This window comes from Myotis nattereri, assembly GCF_964212035.1.
Source record: "Myotis nattereri genome assembly, chromosome: 18".
Taxonomy (NCBI): domain Eukaryota; kingdom Metazoa; phylum Chordata; class Mammalia; order Chiroptera; family Vespertilionidae; genus Myotis; species Myotis nattereri.
The window spans coordinates 42,887,538-42,900,525 of NC_138093.1; the positions used below are offsets into that span (position 1 = coordinate 42,887,538).

Sequence of the window (12,988 nt, forward strand, 5' to 3'; positions counted from 1 at the left end):
GGCGCCAAGGCGAGGGGGCGGGACCCGAGGCCGGAAGTGACGCACGGGGCTGCACTGCGCGCCGGAAGCCCCGCAGGCGGCGAAGATGGCGGAGAGCAGCGGTCGCCTCGGCAAAGGCAGCGGGAGCGGCACGGGGAAGGGGGCGGTGTCGGCCGATCAGGTGAGGAGCGCCGAGGGCGCCGGAGGCCCGCGGGCCAGAGAAGGCGCGAGCAGGGCCCGCATCGCGGCCCGGGCAGGGAGGGCCCCGGAGCCGCCGCGGAGCCTGCGGGCCGAGTGGGCGGCGGGGCGGGGAGAGCCACGCCCCTGGGAGCTCCGAGCCGGCCCGAGTCCGACGAGGACGGGGCTCGCTCCCCCGCTTCCCCGCACCCCGACAGGCGTGGCCGGGCCCGAGCTCGCGGCGCCGGGCGGCGGGCGGCTGCTGCCCAGGAGCTGAGTGGACAAGGGCAGGCGCTGCAGAGCCACGGGACGCACACACTTGCTCTCGCGCGTGTTTCCTGGTGTTTTGATTCGGGGGCCACTGTTGGGCTGAACTGCTTTAGAGACCAGAATCCCTCTGCTACCCGACTTGGCATTTCCCCCGGTGCCTGGCGCGGGGAGACACGTTGTCAGTGAATCAGAAGGCCCTTGCGGCTGGGCACGCGGTTCGCTAGCCGTGCTGGTGTGTAACCGATGGGAAGAAACCTGCGCAAGAGGAAGGAGAACGTAGTTACCCAGCAGCGCTTTTCATTTCAGATTCCTTACCGGCTATGAGGTGGACAGTCACTCCGGCAAGGAATCGGCATGAGGGCTCCCAAAATGTCCCCGGCATCAGAGTGCCCGTCCGCGGGAGGCGGAGGGGCTGGCAGTGCTGTAGGTTTGAGGAGGGAGGGAGTTTCAGACGTGGGGGGAAATGGAAGAGAGGATCCTAATACTTTTTGAGGGTCTACCATGTGCCAGACACTCTGCTGGGTGGCAGGAAACATCAATAAAACAGACCTTGTCAAGTTCGCTCACAGACTCATTTGAGAAAAGACAAACCAAGCCATAAGATTTACAGTGGACGGGGTGGGGGTGGGGGCAAGAGCGGGGTAAGGACACATGTGTAATACCTTAATCAATAAAGAAAATAAAAAACTTACACAGCTCTTCTTCTGGCCGGTAGAGAAGCATGAGGTTATGGGGTTGGGGCAGGAGCAGGTGGGAAGGGGACGCTGTGGTACCCTAGGCGGCTAAGGCCGCAGGAAGTGCACTGGCGTCGGGCACGGTCGTGCTTGAATGGTGTTCGTACTGTTCACTCTCTGTGACCGCCCTCGGCCTTTCCCTCCGGGAAAACCTAATGGCACCTACCTCATCACTGTATTTTGATGAGGCAAGACCGGAATATAGCATGTGCTTAATAAATGCTAGTTATTTTGTGTTCTAGAAGAGATAATCCTTCAGCTCAATTCTAAAAGATGAGAAGCTTAGTCAAGCAAAGAAGGAAGTGGAGGGTTTTCTAGGTAGAGTGTGAAGTGTATTTAAAAGTACAAAGACATGGCCATAAGAAAGGCGGAAATGGCTCATTCACAGCAGCATGGTGGACCCTGCGAACATCATGCCAAGTGAAAGGAGGCAGAGGAAGCTAAGGACCATGTGATGTCACTCCGATGTGGGACACACAGTAAAACAAACTCATGAACACAACAGCGTGAGGCGGCTGCCAGAGGGAGGGGTGGGGGCAGAAGGGGTCCTGATATGAGGTGACAGGAGAAGATGTGACTTTGGGTGGTGGGCACAAGGTCCTATAAACAGGTTTTGTAAATCAGTAATCCACACATGAAACCTATATGTTCATGTAGACTAGTGTCACCCCAGTAAATTTTTTTTAAAAAGTACAAAGGCATGAGACTGCCTGACATGCTTGGGATGCAGACAGACTTAAATTTTGGACTGGATTACAAGACTCGGATGTGGAGAAAAAGGGATAAAAGTAATCTAGGATGTTTCTCAGGTTTCTGTCTTTGATGGATGCTGGTGCCATTGGGACAATAGGAAGATGGACAAGTTAATGGGAGAAAATAAGTTTATTTTAGATTTATAAATCTTGAGTTACAGAAAGAAATCTGAGTTGGAGCTATAGGTTAGAGAATTAAGAGCTCATGGCTGGCAGACAAAGCCATAAAGTCATCTAAGGTTTGCACCAAAAGTGAAGAAGAAGCAAACAGTGGTGGAGAAAAAGAATCCCATGAAAGAACTGAGGGTTGTGATAATTGAATTTTAGACTGTTCTTGCTTAGCACTCTCTGGTCTTCGTGTTCCAGAGAGAACACTGGATGAAAAATATAAGATCTGTCGTTGCTGCAACTTTGAGCCACACTGTCCCTTACAAACAAGATGGAAGCAGTCGCACACTGTGCTGGGCACTGCACTTACTTCTGTTACTCACTGCCATTTGCAGTGAGCTGTATTGTTCTTTTACGGGTAAGGACAGTCGAGTTTGAGAAGCTTTAGTTAACTTACCAAAGTCAGTGGCTTGAAGAGCAGGGCTTTTAGTTGAGGGACTTTAGAGTCAGACTTTCTTTCTTCACTTACACCGTGATCACACCAGATACTTGAGCTGACCCTGAGGACTGGATAGACTTGAAGGGGGCAATGGAAATAGGGTAGGACGAGGAGAGAGAGGGAAAGCATAGATCTTCTGGAAATGCGCTGGCTGTTAGTTTAATTAAATCATCAAGTATAATTTAGGAGATATCCTGAAAGTAAGTTGAATCTCTTCATGGCAAATTATTTGGGACTTTAAAAATGTATATATACATTTTATTACTTTTAGAGACAGGAAGAGAGAGGGAGTGAGAGAGTGAAACACCGATGAGAGAGCAACATTGATCAGCTGCCCCCTGCACATCTGATACTGGGGGTCAAGACCACAACCCGGGCCTGTGCCCTGGCCAGGAACTGAACTGTGACCTCTTGGTCCATGGGTCGATGCTCAACCACTGAGCCACACTGAGCAGGACAATTTGGGACTTTTTAATATAAATAGTAAGGGAATCACAGGATATATTATTCTATTGAAAATGTAGAAAACACAGAAAAAAGTACAAAATAATAAATTACCCATGATCTTGCTATCAAGAGATAACTATTCTTTTATATATATATATATATTTCTCTATTGATTTCAGAGAGGAAGGAAGAGGGAGAGAGAGACAGAAACATCAATGATAAGAGAGAATCATTGATTGGCTGCCTCCCTCATGTCCCTACTGGGGATCGAGCTCGAAACCCCGGCATGTGCCCTTGGCCGGAATCGAACCTGGGACCCTTCAGTCCACAGGCCGACACTCTATCCACTGAGCCAAACCGGCCAGGGCAAGAGATAATTATTCTTAATCTTTTGGAGTATATTCTTTGAGAGGTCTTTCCCCTCCTTAATGGTTTTGTGTGTGTAGATGGAAAGGGAAGAAATGTGTATTTCACATATTTATCCTCACCCAAGGATATATTTTTATTGATTTGGGGGAGAGGGGGGAGAAACATCCATTGGTTGCCTCCCGTACTTGCCCCCACTGGGGATCAAACCCACAACCATGGCACATCAGGATGACACTCGAACCAACTAAGCCCAGGGGCCAGGCTTTTTTGTTTGTTTGTTTTAAGGATTATTTTAGAAGAACGGTGGGGTAGTTCACAAAATTGAATACCAAAAAGAAAGGTCAGATAACTAGTTCACACAAAGGACAACAAGGTGTCTTAGCTCTAACTTCTGTACCTGTTCATCTCTACCCAGAATCTAATTCCGTGGAGAAACTAGCACAGAACAGGTCACTGCCCTGTGGTCAGGGAGCAAGACCCTGTGATTAGTGTCTCCCCTCCCCGCAAGAACCCACTGTGTTAAGGAGAGGCGGTTCCCCAATGGGAGGGGTGCTGGGCAGACCCAGGCAGGACCTAGTCATTACAATGCCTTTCCTGACTCCCCTTTACCTGCAAGTCTACACTCCTCTGTAGGTGATCCAGTAGCTTTGCACCCCACCCTATATTAGTTGCAACTCCTCACCAGCTGTTACTGCAAGGTGGGCCAGCAGGTGCCACACGGAGGCACCAGTAAGTGTTGGGTGGATGGAATTCTAGGCAGACCTCAGAAATTGCAAACATGTGTCTTCTCCCTTTCCGAGGTAGGTGTCCCCCACTGCATCTTGTAAAGCCTGTGATGATCTATTGTGTCTTGACTCTGCATTTTCACTGCCTCCTCTCTCACTTCCTATGTCTCTCACCTCAGGTGATTGCTGGCTTCAACCGCCTTCGGCAGGAACAGCGGGGCCTGGCATCCAAGGCAGCCGAGCTGGAAATGGAGTTGAATGAGCACAGGTGAGGCAGCTGGGGAGTTGGGTGCACGTTTCTGTAGGGAGGGCTGCAGTAGCAGGGCCTGCATTCTGAGACCCTGTCTGTTGTCCTGCCCCAGCCTAGTGATTGATACACTGAAGGAGGTAGATGAGACCCGCAAGTGCTTCCGCATGGTCGGCGGGGTGCTGGTGGAGCGCACTGTCAAAGAGGTGCTGCCTGCCTTGGAGAACAACAAGGAGCAGGTGAGCTAGAGGCTCTGAGGGGAGCTCTGGGCAACCGAGGGATAGGGAAGAGGAGGGGGCAGGGATCAGGGGAGAGGTGACAGGGAGTCTGAGTAGCCTCTTAGCCTCTGCTCTTTACGCTGCACTAGGTTCAACTCCTAGACAAGAGGCTGTATGCCTCTATCCATGGGCTCTGTGACCTGGCTGATTTGGGGAAAAGAGGTGGTGACAGCAGTGTTTCCATGGATACCTGCGTCCAAATCACCTGGAGGACTAATTTGAAATGTAGTTTCCTAGACCCTGTCCTGGTTCAGAGCCTTTGGAGCTGGGGCCCATGAAGTGGCATTTTAAAAATAAGCAGTCGTCCTAGCCGGTTTTGCTCAGTGGATAGAGCGTCGGCCTGCGGACTGAAGGGTCCTGGGTTCGATTCCGGTCAAGGGCACATGCCTGGGTTGCGGGCTCGGTCCCCATTGGGGGGCGTGCAAGAGGCAGCCAATCAATGATTCCCTCTCATCATTGATGTTTCTATCTCTCTTCCTCTCTGAAATCAATAGTAATATATTAGGGGGGAAAAGCAGTCCATGGGATCCTGTGTACACTAGGTTTATGAAACCTCGTGTTTGAGAAGGAGTAACTTTAGTGTCTGACTCTACTTTCCTACCTGGTTAAAGGCGAGGTTGGAGGGGTCCTGTCTTCTTCACTTCCCTGCCCCACACCGGGGTGGGGATGGCAGTCCTTATGTAACGTCTGTCCCTTGCTTCCTAGATTCAGAAGATCATTGAGACACTGACACAGCAGCTTCAGGCAAAGGGAAAAGAACTAAACGAATTCCGGGAAAAGCACAATATTCGGCTCATGGGCGAGGACGAGAAGCCAGCCAAGGAAAACTCGGAAGGGGCTGGGGCCAAGGCCAGCTCCGCCGGAGTGCTGGTCTCCTAGGGACCAAGGCTTCTGCCTTTTTCCTACCTGACTCCCACTCTCATTTCTCGTTATTATTGTTACTTTCTCTGCTATTATAATATTTTTTGTTAATTAAATGTTTTAGTCAGAATGCTTCTCTCTAGCCTGAAGCTTTCTTCCCAGTGAGGGGTGGTTTGCATGGGGCGGGAAGAGCATGTGGTGGTGGCCTTGGTTCCATCAGGGTAATGGCCCACAGTATCCGAGGGCCGTGCTTTATCCTTTGCCTTGCATACAAAGATGTCTCTACTTCTTTTGTTTTTTGTTAATTCTCACCTAAGGGTATTTTTTTCCCATTGGTTTTCTTAGTGAAAGGAAAAGGGGGGCGGGAGAGGAGGAGAGACAGACATGGATTGGTTGCCTCCCTAACTTGACCCAACTGGGGCGGGGACGGAAACTGCAACCCAAGTATGTGTCCCCAAGTATGTGTCCCAGATCGGGAATCGACCCTTGTGTGCTGGGCCAACACTCTAACCATTGAGCACACTGACCAGGGCAGATGTGTCTCCTTACTGCCCTCACCCCAAAAGATTCAGAGACAAACATTGACTGTTAGATGGAAATTTAATAAGCATTTGACGTGAGGCAGGTAGCTCTGGCGATAATGCTTTGAGTTTACAATAAAACAGCGGCATGGCAGTGTGTCTTGGCACCGTTCTTTAGAGAAAGAGGTCCAGGGTGCACACTTGTGGACTGGCCGTCCTGCCGTCCTCCCCAAAACCCCCAACCAGGTACAGCTGGTCATTGCAAAGGCAGGTCCGATGGCCCACGCGTTTCAGCGCTCGGTCTGCACAGGGGAAGTGGAACCACAGGGAAGGAGCCCTGCCTGTGGGGGGAGGCGAGGAAGCGGTTATTGGGGTGGTAGCACTTGGTCACCCAGGGGCTAAGGCTCCTCTTTTTTCCTCCTCACTTGATTATTGGGCCACTTCAAAATTTAATATTCTGTGTGTTCCTTGAAGTTGTCAACTCATTCTTCCTTCTCCCTCCTCCATCACTCTACCCCATTCTATGCTCTTCAGGTTCTCCTGTCTTCCCACCTTCCCCCTCACCCGTCCTTAAATGCTCTCACGGGTATCGTAGACGTAGAGGTCATTGCAGATGGTGTCTCTAGCTCTGGTCAGAGTTTCTCCACCGAACAGCACCGCAAAGGGCCCAACCACCGAGCATGAATGGTGCCGGAGGCCCCGAGGCCCCTGCCGGGACCCTTGCCCACTGCTCACGAGCTTTGCTAGCTGCTCCGTCAAACGGGGGGCGGCAGGCGCTTCCTCCTCGGGGAGAAAGAAGGGCTGTCTGTCTGGAGGGGTGTGAGCGCCGCAGTGCTCACTGCCTTCCGCCCTAAGGAGGGTGTGCGCCATACCTGAATCTCCCCATGACCCCAGTGCCCGGCCACTTCCGGCTCAGCCGAGTCGCAGCCTCCAAAGAGCAGCAGCTGGTGGCCGGGGCGGGGCCCAGGGGTCGGGAGCAGGGCGGCGCAGTGCCCCGAGCGGGAGGCCGAGCGGCAGCTTTCTTCCCTGTAGCTGAGGATGTGCACCAGGTGGGCCAGCGAGTCGGGGTTTCCGGAAACTAAGAGCTGCCCTGCCTTCTCCCCACCCCCTTTGCCAGAGGTCGGAGGGGGCCTGGGGCAGATGAGGGGGAGGGTCCTGTCGGCAGAGCTCGGCCCTCCTAGCGGCCTGGGGAGGAGGCTGCCAGGGGAGGGTGTGGATGGACGGCTGGCGACACCGGCCGAGCGGGACGAAGCGGGGGTCAGGACTTGGGCCTGGGGCCATACCAATAGGTGCGGGCGCCGGGGTCCAGCCGCAACGTGTAGATGCTTCCATAGCGACGCTGAGTGCGCGTCCCCCCCTCCCGGCCTGCCACCCGCAGCTCTCGGTCCGAGAGGCGCGTGCAGGTGTGGCTGCTGAGGCCGGCAGGGGGGCAGCTGCCGGGGGCCGCCGTCCACGCCTCCCACTCTCCGCGCTCCGCATCCAGGGCGGCCACTGCGGCCAGGCGGCGCGCCCCGTCCCAGCCGCCCACGGCGCAGAGCCAGCGCCCGCCCAGCGCCGCCGCATCGTGGTGGCTGCGCCTCGGGCCGCCCCGCGCCCCCACCCGCACGGCCGGCGCCCCCGCCGGGTCCAGGACCACCGTGTCGGCGCTCGGCTCGGCCGCGCCCCCCGCCAGCAGGCCCCCCACCAGGTAGAGCCGGCCCCGCAGTTCGGTGCACGAATGGAAGGCCCGCGCCAGAAGCGCGTCCCGGGCCACCGGCCGCCAGGTCCAGCGCGAGCCCCCCGCCCCGCCCGGAGGCGCCCCCGCCATGGCCAGCGAGAGGGGCCGGCCGGGCACGGGGTCCCCGGGGTCCCGAGCCTCCCGCGGGCGCCTCTCCCTCCGCGTCGCCCAGCAACCGCCGCCGCGCGACCCGCCGCAAAGGGAAGGCCTCAGGGCGCGGGGCGCCGCCCGCGTCGTCACCGGGGCGCCGGGCTGTGCGCTGGGACTCGAGATCCAGGGGGGTGGCTCCCCCTCCGCGGCCCGGCGCTGGCCTCGCCCGGAAGCGGGGCGCCTGTGTCTCTGCGGCGCCTCCTGGCGGCCCGGCGGGGCGGGGCGGGGCGGGGCGGGGCGGGGCTCGCGGCCGCTAGGGGGCAGCAGACCCGGGCTGAGGACTGCGGTCCCCGCGGGCTTGGAGACCAGGTCACTGCCACGCAGGGACGCGGGGGCGGGCATCGGCCTGGGTAAGGGCAGGGGCTCCTCCTGATGCGATCCAGGCAGAGCTGCCCGGACTTGGGAGCCGGTTGGGGGCGAAGTGGGGCGGTTCGAGGGAACACTCCTGCCCTCCGTGGTGTCTCCTTTTTATTCAGGCAGATCCCCAGCGGCTTCTCACCCGCCCCCCAGGACCCAGGGGAGAGCTGACAGATCCAGGTCCAAGCGACTAGTTTCAGCCACAGCAGGAAATGCAGGCAGATTTGTACTCGGACACAGCGGGGTGGGAGCAGCAGGCCGTGCCCGGGTTCTGCACGGCAGCGGGACTTCCATCCATAGGCCATGGCCAGGGCTGCCCTGGGGTCTGGCAGCCCCGCAGGGCTTTGCCCCTCCTGCTCTCCATCGGGGCAGTGGGGGGGGGGGGGGCAGGTATGGTTAGGAAGGCACAGCTGGAGAGCCTGAGGGTTCCAGGGACCCCTTCCCCACGCATACCTTAAAGCTGAGGCGCAATGAGAGCTTTGAGAGTCACTGCCCACCCAACTATTGCTTTCCCTGATTCTGACACGGAGGGCCCTGTTTTCCCAGTTTATGTTAAAGCCTCTGATAAATCCCTAACTTCTAATGTCCTGGCTAAAGTCTGAAAGCCAGTCTTTCCCTAAGGTTTGTGAGTGGGTGAGCTCCCAACAGCTGGCTTCAGCTCTGTCCCAGTCCTAGGATTTAGGGGAGGAGCTGCTTGGAGGAGGGGTCATTTTGCTTAAATTTTATGGGCTTATAATGCCCATTTGGGGCTCTTGCTTTGGCTTAAATCTTTGGCTGTTCTTTCTGCCAGACTCACTTCCTGCCTCTCCTGGACAGAACAGGGACTCCCCCACCCAAGGAGTCTTGCACTCCTCTCCCAGGTCCCTCTGACTCTGAGTCTGCACAGCTGGCCTCTCACGTGGACCAGGAGCCCAAACCTCACTCACTCCTGGGTTTTGCACCTCCTTTGAGGTGTTATCCAGCCATTGCAGCTGCTTCCCTGGTTAGTCTGAAACCGAGCTCATATTTTACTAGTAGAGGAGGCAGGGGAAAAAAAAGAAGACCAAGAAAAAAGAGAGAAGGGAAACAAGCCAATCTGGCCCAGCCTGCATGGCTGAGTGGTTGAGCATCGACCTATGAACCAGGAGGTCATGGTTGGATTCCTGGTCAGGGCACATGCCCGGATTGCAGGCTCGATTCCCATTGGGGGGTGTGCAGGAGGCAGCCGATCAATGATTCTCATCATTGATGTTTCTATCTCTCCCTTCCTGTCTGAAAAAAAAGAAAAAAAGAAAAAGAAAAGAAACAGGCCAGCCTGGACGTGTGTGTCACGTCCTTGGCACCCCAGGGCAGCTTCTCTAAGGTCCTGTCAGTGAGACAAACCGAAGAGCCCTGAGAAAGGCTGTGGGACTGGGAGAGGGCAGCGAGGCTCCTCCCGCGCTGGTCCTGCTTTCCCTGCTGATGACACCCAGGCGTGGGGGTGGGCAGGTCACCCTAAAAATCTAACCCCAGCGTGACCCTATGAACTGACCTTTTTTGGCAGCGAGGCTCCCTGCAGCCCAGCTTCTCTAGTCTGGGTCTCTCCACGCCCAAATCCATGCCTCCTGGTCTCAAACCTCCACAAACGCTCAGTCTGGCTTCCTCTTGCCTTAACCCCATTTTGTGACGGACCCATCCCTGGTTCTCAGCACCGTTCAGTTCACACAGCCGACAATGGGGCCCGCGGGTCTCAGTCACACTCTGGAGATTCCAAAATCCTTTCTGCCTTTGTCTCCCAGGCTCCCCCACCTCTCCTGTCCTTTCTGTGGGTCTTCCTCTGTTGTTCTGGACCCTTCTATGTTCCCCCCCCCCCCCCCACAGCTCATTCTGGCCAGCCGACACCTGGCCCCATGCCTTCAGCCTCCACTCTCAGCTCAGCCAGAATAAGGACGTGGACAAACAGGACAGAGAAATGACAGCAAGGGCCAGATGTTGAACACTCCTCTGAGAGGTGCTGGAAGGAGCGGACTTGCAGGAGAGGAATCAGGTGCATTAGAAAATGGTGGTGAGATGGGATGAGGGTGGGAGAGAACTTGAATTTTTGAGGGACTTGGTGATCTTGAGTAAGAAAGTATCATTGGGTCACTGTTGAGTGGTCAAAATTGAGGGCAGAACCTGACTGGCGTGGCTCAGTGGTTGAGCATTGACCCATGAACCAGCAGGTCAAGGTGCAATTCCTGGTCAGAGCACATGCCTGAGTTGTAGGCTCCATCCCCAGAGTGGGGCGTGCAGGAGGCAGCGGATCAATGATTATCTCATCATTGACTTTTCTAACTTTCTCTTCTTCTCTGAAATCAATTTAAAAATGTATTTTTAAAAACATAAAAACTTGAGGGCAGAAGAGGGAAGTACCTGGGTGACCCCAGAGGGGGCAGGTAGACACCCGGAAACCCCCCTGGCGTCTGTCTTGGTTTTTATCTCGTCCTGGCTGCTGTGTCTCTTTGAACGACGGCGTTCGGATGCTGCTGGTGTGCGCATCTCTGAGTCGCTCTGTCCCTAGGCCCCCCTGCCTCACTGTGCCTGAGATCTGTCTTTTCCCATTTCCACCTCCGTGTTTCTCTCTCTGGGTCTGCCCTGTTCTCTCTCTGTGATGCTAAACAGAACCAACCCTCCGACTTCCCTGCCAAGAGCTTTGGACCTTCCCAGGAGCGGTCGCACTTCTTCCCTTGGCGGCGCTCTGAACTGGACCAGTGTGTGGCCCTGAGTACAGGCATGCGGGGGGAGAGGAAGACAGAAACGTCAATGATGAGAGAGAATCATGGATCAGCTGCCTCCTGCAGGTCCTTCCCCGCCTCCCCCTCCCCCCCACGCCCACACACGCCCAGGATCAAGCCTACAACCTGGGCATGTGCCCTGATTGGGAATCTAACCGTGACCTCCTGGTTCATAGGTGGACATTCAACCACTGAGCCCGGCCGGCCTGGCGAGTGTAGGGCCTTGATTACTGATGAAGACCTGAGCTCCCATGTTTGGGGCCTTTTCAGGGAGTGGAATTCCCCCACAGAAGAGAGCGTGGAGGCCTGGGCCTGGGAGGGAGCAGCTGGCAAGGGGAGAGGGCCGCCCCTTTGTCCCTCTGCCCTTTCCTTAGCCTCCGGCCAGTCTCTCCGGCCATGCTGATTGCCACTTGGAAACCTCTTGATCTCAGACCTTCTGCCCCTCTAGACTGCGGAGGAGCCGGAGGGCCCAGCAGTCTTGAGGGCGAGCCTGGAGAGAGGTCCCCAGGGACTCCCGTGAGAAGGCGGGATGCACATCTGGGAGGGGTCTTCTGGTTCCTCCCCTGCTGCTCCCACAGGCCCGACACGCAGCTGCCCCGCAGCTCAAAGGCTCCCAGCCTCGCCTCTGGGACTGAAAGCCGGTGCAGGTCAGGGTCCAAGTCTCCGAGGCCGAGAGCCAGTCCTGCTGCCGCGGAGCCTTGGAGTGTCCAAGAACCAGAAGACCTGGCCCCAGCTTTCCAGGGCTGCCAGGGAGCGGGCCTCTGGCCAGGCCACGGCTCTGCCTGCTGAGCCTGAGGGGGAGCTCAGGGCTGGGACTGTGGGTCCTGGTGGGGAGAGAGAGGGAATTGGGGTTCACAAAGATGAGGGGAGGCTGACAGTAAATTCAAAAGAAAATCTGCCCTCAAATGACAGGAACCCTCAGTTCCTCCAAAAGCCACCTCCCCTGTGTCCTCTGTGGTCCGGTCTCCCGGTCTCCCCGCTTGCCCTGGCTCCCGCCCGCCAGGCTCTCACAGCCCTGGTCCTGGCTCTTTCTTGCTCGGGGTCTCATTTGCTGCCGGCAGCTGCGCTGGGGCTGGGGTGACGCTTCATCGTGGGAGGCCAGGCGGGTGGTGGCCAGAGCGAGCCTGACGGCCAGGAAGGAGCCGTCCCGCGGCTCCCAGCCCAGAAGCTAGAGGCCTGTTGCTGCCTAGAGATGGCCCCGGGGTGGCAGGCTGCGCCCATGCGCCCAGCAGATGGCCTCCCTGGGAGGAGCCTGGCAGATGTGTGGCTGGATGGAGACGGGGCGCAGGGGGGCACAGCTTGGGGCCACTCAGAATCCACTGTCAGCAGATTCACAGGACCCGACCCCCCTTTGCTCTTACCTTCTCCTCACGGGGAGGTGGGGGGCTGTTGCTGTCACCATGTGGAAGACTCGGTTCCACGCGGCTCCTCTTGTCCAGGACCTGTTTCTCCTATTTCCAGAACCTTCTAAAAGTGCCAGCTCACCCAGAGGCACAGGACAAAGACTCTCAGCATCTGTCTTAGCCTCGGCCCTGCTTCCCTTCCCGACAGGTGGGGGTGCACGGCTGCGAGTGACATGGGGGCTCCGCCCACAGCAACCCACCGAGAAGCAGGACCCAAACATGCATGGTACTCAGCCACCTCCTACCCCCGTGGCTCTCCCGCTTCAGGGTAGGATCCCCCCCCCCCAGCTCTGAGGGATGCCTTGGGCGACCAGGAGGTGTGGTTGTCATGAAGGGATGGGCCATGGGCCTGTGGGACAGGCTGGCGGAGCAGCACAGCACGTGGCCACGGGAGACGGAATCCGTGGAAAACAGGACGATCCTAACCCGGCAGCGACGCTGCGGCGAAGGGGAGCGGTGTTTCGGGGTGGAGATGGGGCTGGAGACCCTGTGTTCTGTGCGGGGTCCCCCCTCACCCTCCACGGGAGAGGAGCGTCCTAGGGAGGAGCGAGAGGGGTGGCCTGGGGGATGGAAGCCAGTCCTACATCCCTGATCTCCCACCACAGTAGCAGCACCCCAACACCTTTCTGCACAAAGTGCAGAGACCAAGGCAATGAGCCGAC

At 56.8% G+C, this 12,988-nt stretch overlaps 2 protein-coding genes across 5 annotated transcripts; one reads left to right on the top strand and one right to left on the bottom strand.

The window, feature by feature from the left end:
* Position 1: 1 nt before the first annotated feature.
* PFDN2 (prefoldin subunit 2) lies at positions 2–5,576 on the top strand. Its single transcript, XM_081112640.1, has 4 exons — positions 2–160; positions 4,240–4,328; positions 4,423–4,546; positions 5,291–5,576. The coding sequence occupies exons 1-4, from the start codon at positions 86–88 to the stop codon at positions 5,462–5,464; spliced, it is 462 nt and encodes a 153-aa protein (XP_080968766.1). The 5' UTR covers positions 2–85; the 3' UTR covers positions 5,465–5,576.
* A 451-nt stretch (positions 5,577–6,027) lies between these two features.
* On the bottom strand, positions 6,028–7,858 carry KLHDC9 (kelch domain containing 9). Of its 4 annotated transcripts, none has more exons than XM_081112619.1 (4): positions 7,251–7,858; positions 6,840–6,999; positions 6,552–6,747; positions 6,028–6,308 (listed from the first exon to the last, which is right to left on the bottom strand). In XM_081112619.1, exons 1-4 carry the CDS (start codon positions 7,772–7,774, stop codon positions 6,142–6,144), a joined length of 1,047 nt encoding a protein of 348 aa, XP_080968745.1. In that variant the 5' UTR covers positions 7,775–7,858; the 3' UTR covers positions 6,028–6,141. The 4 variants fall into 4 exon arrangements, with proteins under 4 accessions (XP_080968745.1, XP_080968744.1, XP_080968743.1 ...); XM_081112618.1 differs by having other exon boundaries at positions 6,552–6,750; XM_081112617.1 differs by having other exon boundaries at positions 6,840–7,098.
* Positions 7,859–12,988: the final 5,130 nt, after the last annotated feature.

Coding starts and splice junctions, on each gene's coding strand:
- PFDN2 (XM_081112640.1), top strand. CDS start 86: ATGGCGGAGAGCAGCGGTCGCCTCGGCAAAGGCAGCGGGAGCGGCACG. Junction 4,329..4,422: donor ATGGAGTTGAATGAGCACAG/GTGAGGCAGCTG, acceptor GTCCTGCCCCAG/CCTAGTGATTGATACACTGA. Junction 4,547..5,290: donor TGGAGAACAACAAGGAGCAG/GTGAGCTAGAGG, acceptor CTTGCTTCCTAG/ATTCAGAAGATCATTGAGAC.
- KLHDC9 (XM_081112616.1), bottom strand. CDS start 7,774: ATGGCGGGGGCGCCTCCGGGCGGGGCGGGGGGCTCGCGCTGGACCTGG. Junction 6,751..6,839: donor GGGGTCATGGGGAGATTCAG/GTATGGCGCACA, acceptor TTTCTCCCCGAG/GAGGAAGCGCCTGCCGCCCC. Junction 6,309..6,551: donor CCTCTACGTCTACGATACCC/GTGAGAGCATTT, acceptor CTCCCCCCACAG/GCAGGGCTCCTTCCCTGTGG.